The sequence below is a fragment of the Endocarpon pusillum genome, assembly GCF_000464535.1.
Source record: "Endocarpon pusillum Z07020 unplaced genomic scaffold scaffold3854, whole genome shotgun sequence".
NCBI classification, from domain to species: domain Eukaryota; kingdom Fungi; phylum Ascomycota; class Eurotiomycetes; order Verrucariales; family Verrucariaceae; genus Endocarpon; species Endocarpon pusillum.
This window is the reverse complement of record NW_006916369.1, coordinates 10,391-13,040: the sequence shown is the minus strand read 5'-3', so window position 1 is coordinate 13,040 and position 2,650 is coordinate 10,391. Positions and strand designations below refer to the sequence as shown.

The 2,650-nt window shown below is 48.7% G+C and overlaps 1 protein-coding gene across 1 annotated transcript; it reads left to right on the top strand.

Moving 5' to 3' along the window:
- Positions 1–205: 205 nt before the first annotated feature.
- On the top strand, positions 206–535 carry EPUS_09143 (uncharacterized protein; the record flags this gene model as incomplete). Its single annotated transcript, XM_007805036.1, has 1 exon — positions 206–535. The coding sequence occupies one exon, from the start codon at positions 206–208 to the stop codon at positions 533–535; it is 330 nt and encodes a 109-aa protein (XP_007803227.1).
- Between the last annotated feature and the right edge of the window lie 2,115 nt (positions 536–2,650).

Genomic DNA, 2,650 nt, shown 5'->3' with positions numbered 1-2,650 from the left:
GCGGGAGGAGGGGGGAGAGGAGACGGAGCGTCGAGACGGTGGTGGAGGGATCACCGGACAGACCGACCAGGGTGCCGCGCCGCGTGTGCAGCGGTTGCGATGCGGAGAGGGTGACGGAGAGGAGCGAGTAGGGCGTCCCGATCACCTCGAAGACGGCATCTAGAGGAGATTGTGAGCAGGGGAGTATACATAACACAGATAGACAATGGTACCAGGGGTGGAGGCTGAGCGCGCCGTCTGCTCTACCACACTAGAAGAGTCTGACGACGGCGCTGCTTGTATCTGGATATGTCGCCGGCTGTCAGCTACTCTGAAGTATTGCGAAGCTGCAGCAGATTGTCTCGGATGGTTCGACAAGCGCTGGAATCTGGACCTTGCTGGCGCACGCATGTTTGCGCATTTCTTCATCTTCGAGCTGGCCGAGTTTTGGTGGTCGCGATCCTGGCTGGATCATCTGGAATTCGGTACCAAAATTACACCTCATAACTACGCAGGGTACAGAGTATTTGTCCAAGAATACACAGCAATACCGTAGCGTAATTATAGCCCTTTACAGCTCGTCTTCAAGCCACTTGTCTATCACTAATACAGGATCGACCAACGAAGCGAATAGATCTCGCACAAGAAAGCAGCTCTTCTCGATTGTGCATCATCATCATCATCATCATCATCACCACCTATCACCTGTAAAGTGCGGACCTTTACTGTCTTACAGCCTCGTTTCTTACTTACCTGCTTCCGTCCCATGTTCTCAGACTCTGCTGGAGTGTAAGAAATGTCTCTTTTTAATCTCACTGCCGCCTCGGCTACTCTCTCGACCGTTTCGTACCTGGCATAAGGATTTACAGCCACAATATGTGGTTACTAATCTGCGCAGCTACCATCTCTTTGTCTTCATCTCCAACATTTTCTCAGCACCAGCATGGATGAAGCGCCGATCCCGGTTGCAGCTACTGAATTTACTGTGCTGCACGATGATCCAGAGGCGGATGCAGATTCGAGCAGACGGATCAGCCACCGCATCGCTAGATGCTTATGGTTGCAGTATTGTCTTGGTGCATTGCATGGAATTCAGGCAAGTCCCTCGAGACATGGACGGGCTCAAATCCAAAGAGAGTACGTCTCATAACTCCTACTGTCCACATCTTCGTTCTGTCGGTCGAGAACCTCACAAACTGCAGCGGAAGAGATATTCACTCAACCTCACGATATCAGAGTGCTGGCCACGCGATTTGTTGGAGATAGGTTGCCCGGATAGGCGGACTATGACCAGAGTTAATGAGTCAGACGTCTCATGTTATCGCGGTGGTCTTCCGGGTCGGAGTAGTGTTCTTGGTCATGCAAACGATCTGCTCTACTCTAGATCGGTCAGCTTTACAATAGGTAAAGGTCTATTGATACTATATGTACGGGGAGCCTAATATGGTATTCGGCACACACCTGGTGATAAACCAGTGACCTCTTGAAGAATAAGTAAGTGGCAATTGTTGAGCGCCCACCCGCGAATAATATCCGTTTCCACCCTGGCTGTACACGTTGAACGTGGTGAAAATCAATCATGGATTTGTTCTTGCTTTCTGCTTTGTCAAAAATGGTGCTGTATCGGCTATTGAGTTGTGGGAAAGGTAACGATTCATGTTACGTTTGTTGTACTAATGGACAAGTGGACGGAGGATGTTGATATATTCTAGGCCATTTGAGTTGATTCTACAACGCTGCTGCCCTGTCGCTCGTCTGGCTTTTGAAAATAATGATTCCTAGGGGGAGCGGTCAGCCGAGTCCACATTCTTGCACGCCCTTGTCGCGAATCCTTACGTGACCATCTTGCCAATCATGTCAATGGCAAGGTTCAAATTTGCTTCCTCAAGATAGAGCAAACTCTTGTTCTCTGCGTGCTCGTGCGGGATATTCCTGAAGACTTCAACTGACTCAACGATTCCGGGTATCAAACTTGTGATATGGCTGGCACTGAAACCCGGGTCAATGATTGCTCCCTAACGTTTCCATGTGGCACTTTCTAGCGTCACTAAACCTTCTTTGCCCGTTAGTGGCTCAAGAAAGCTACGTAAACCTTTGCCCTGAGGTATTTGATCTGCCTGAGTCGGCTGATATGCCATATCTGGCTTGAGAACCACAAGTAGAGGGGTTTGCAAAGGCCAGGTATCCAGGTAGAATGCGCTGTCAAGGTGGAGGATAAGGTTGATGAATCTGATCTCTGATATAGACTCTCTGAGCAAACAGAGGCATGCTCCTGATTAAAGGGCTATTCTACTGTGCGGAGTGCGGAGTCACGTGACGCCAAGACAACGGCTTGGCTGTACGACTCGGATTACAGAGTCGTGCCCCAAAAGTAGTAGTAGTCAAACACGGTAAAGAGATACGTGCCAAGTGGTGCACTCTTTCCAGCTATGTAATTTGACTCCTCTGTAAGCTTTAGGCCTACTGACGACCTAAATATTACGGCTTCGGATGATCTTTGGTCTTGAGTTATCTGATTTTAGGGCTACCTTACCCTAGAATAATGGTTGCTTGGGGAATATACAGTACTAGGACAAAAGTATCTGACCAACCCCACTTTCGTACCCCACCAACATTTGGGACCATCTTCATACAAATTACTATAGTAAGTTATCAACTTGATGGATTCTGA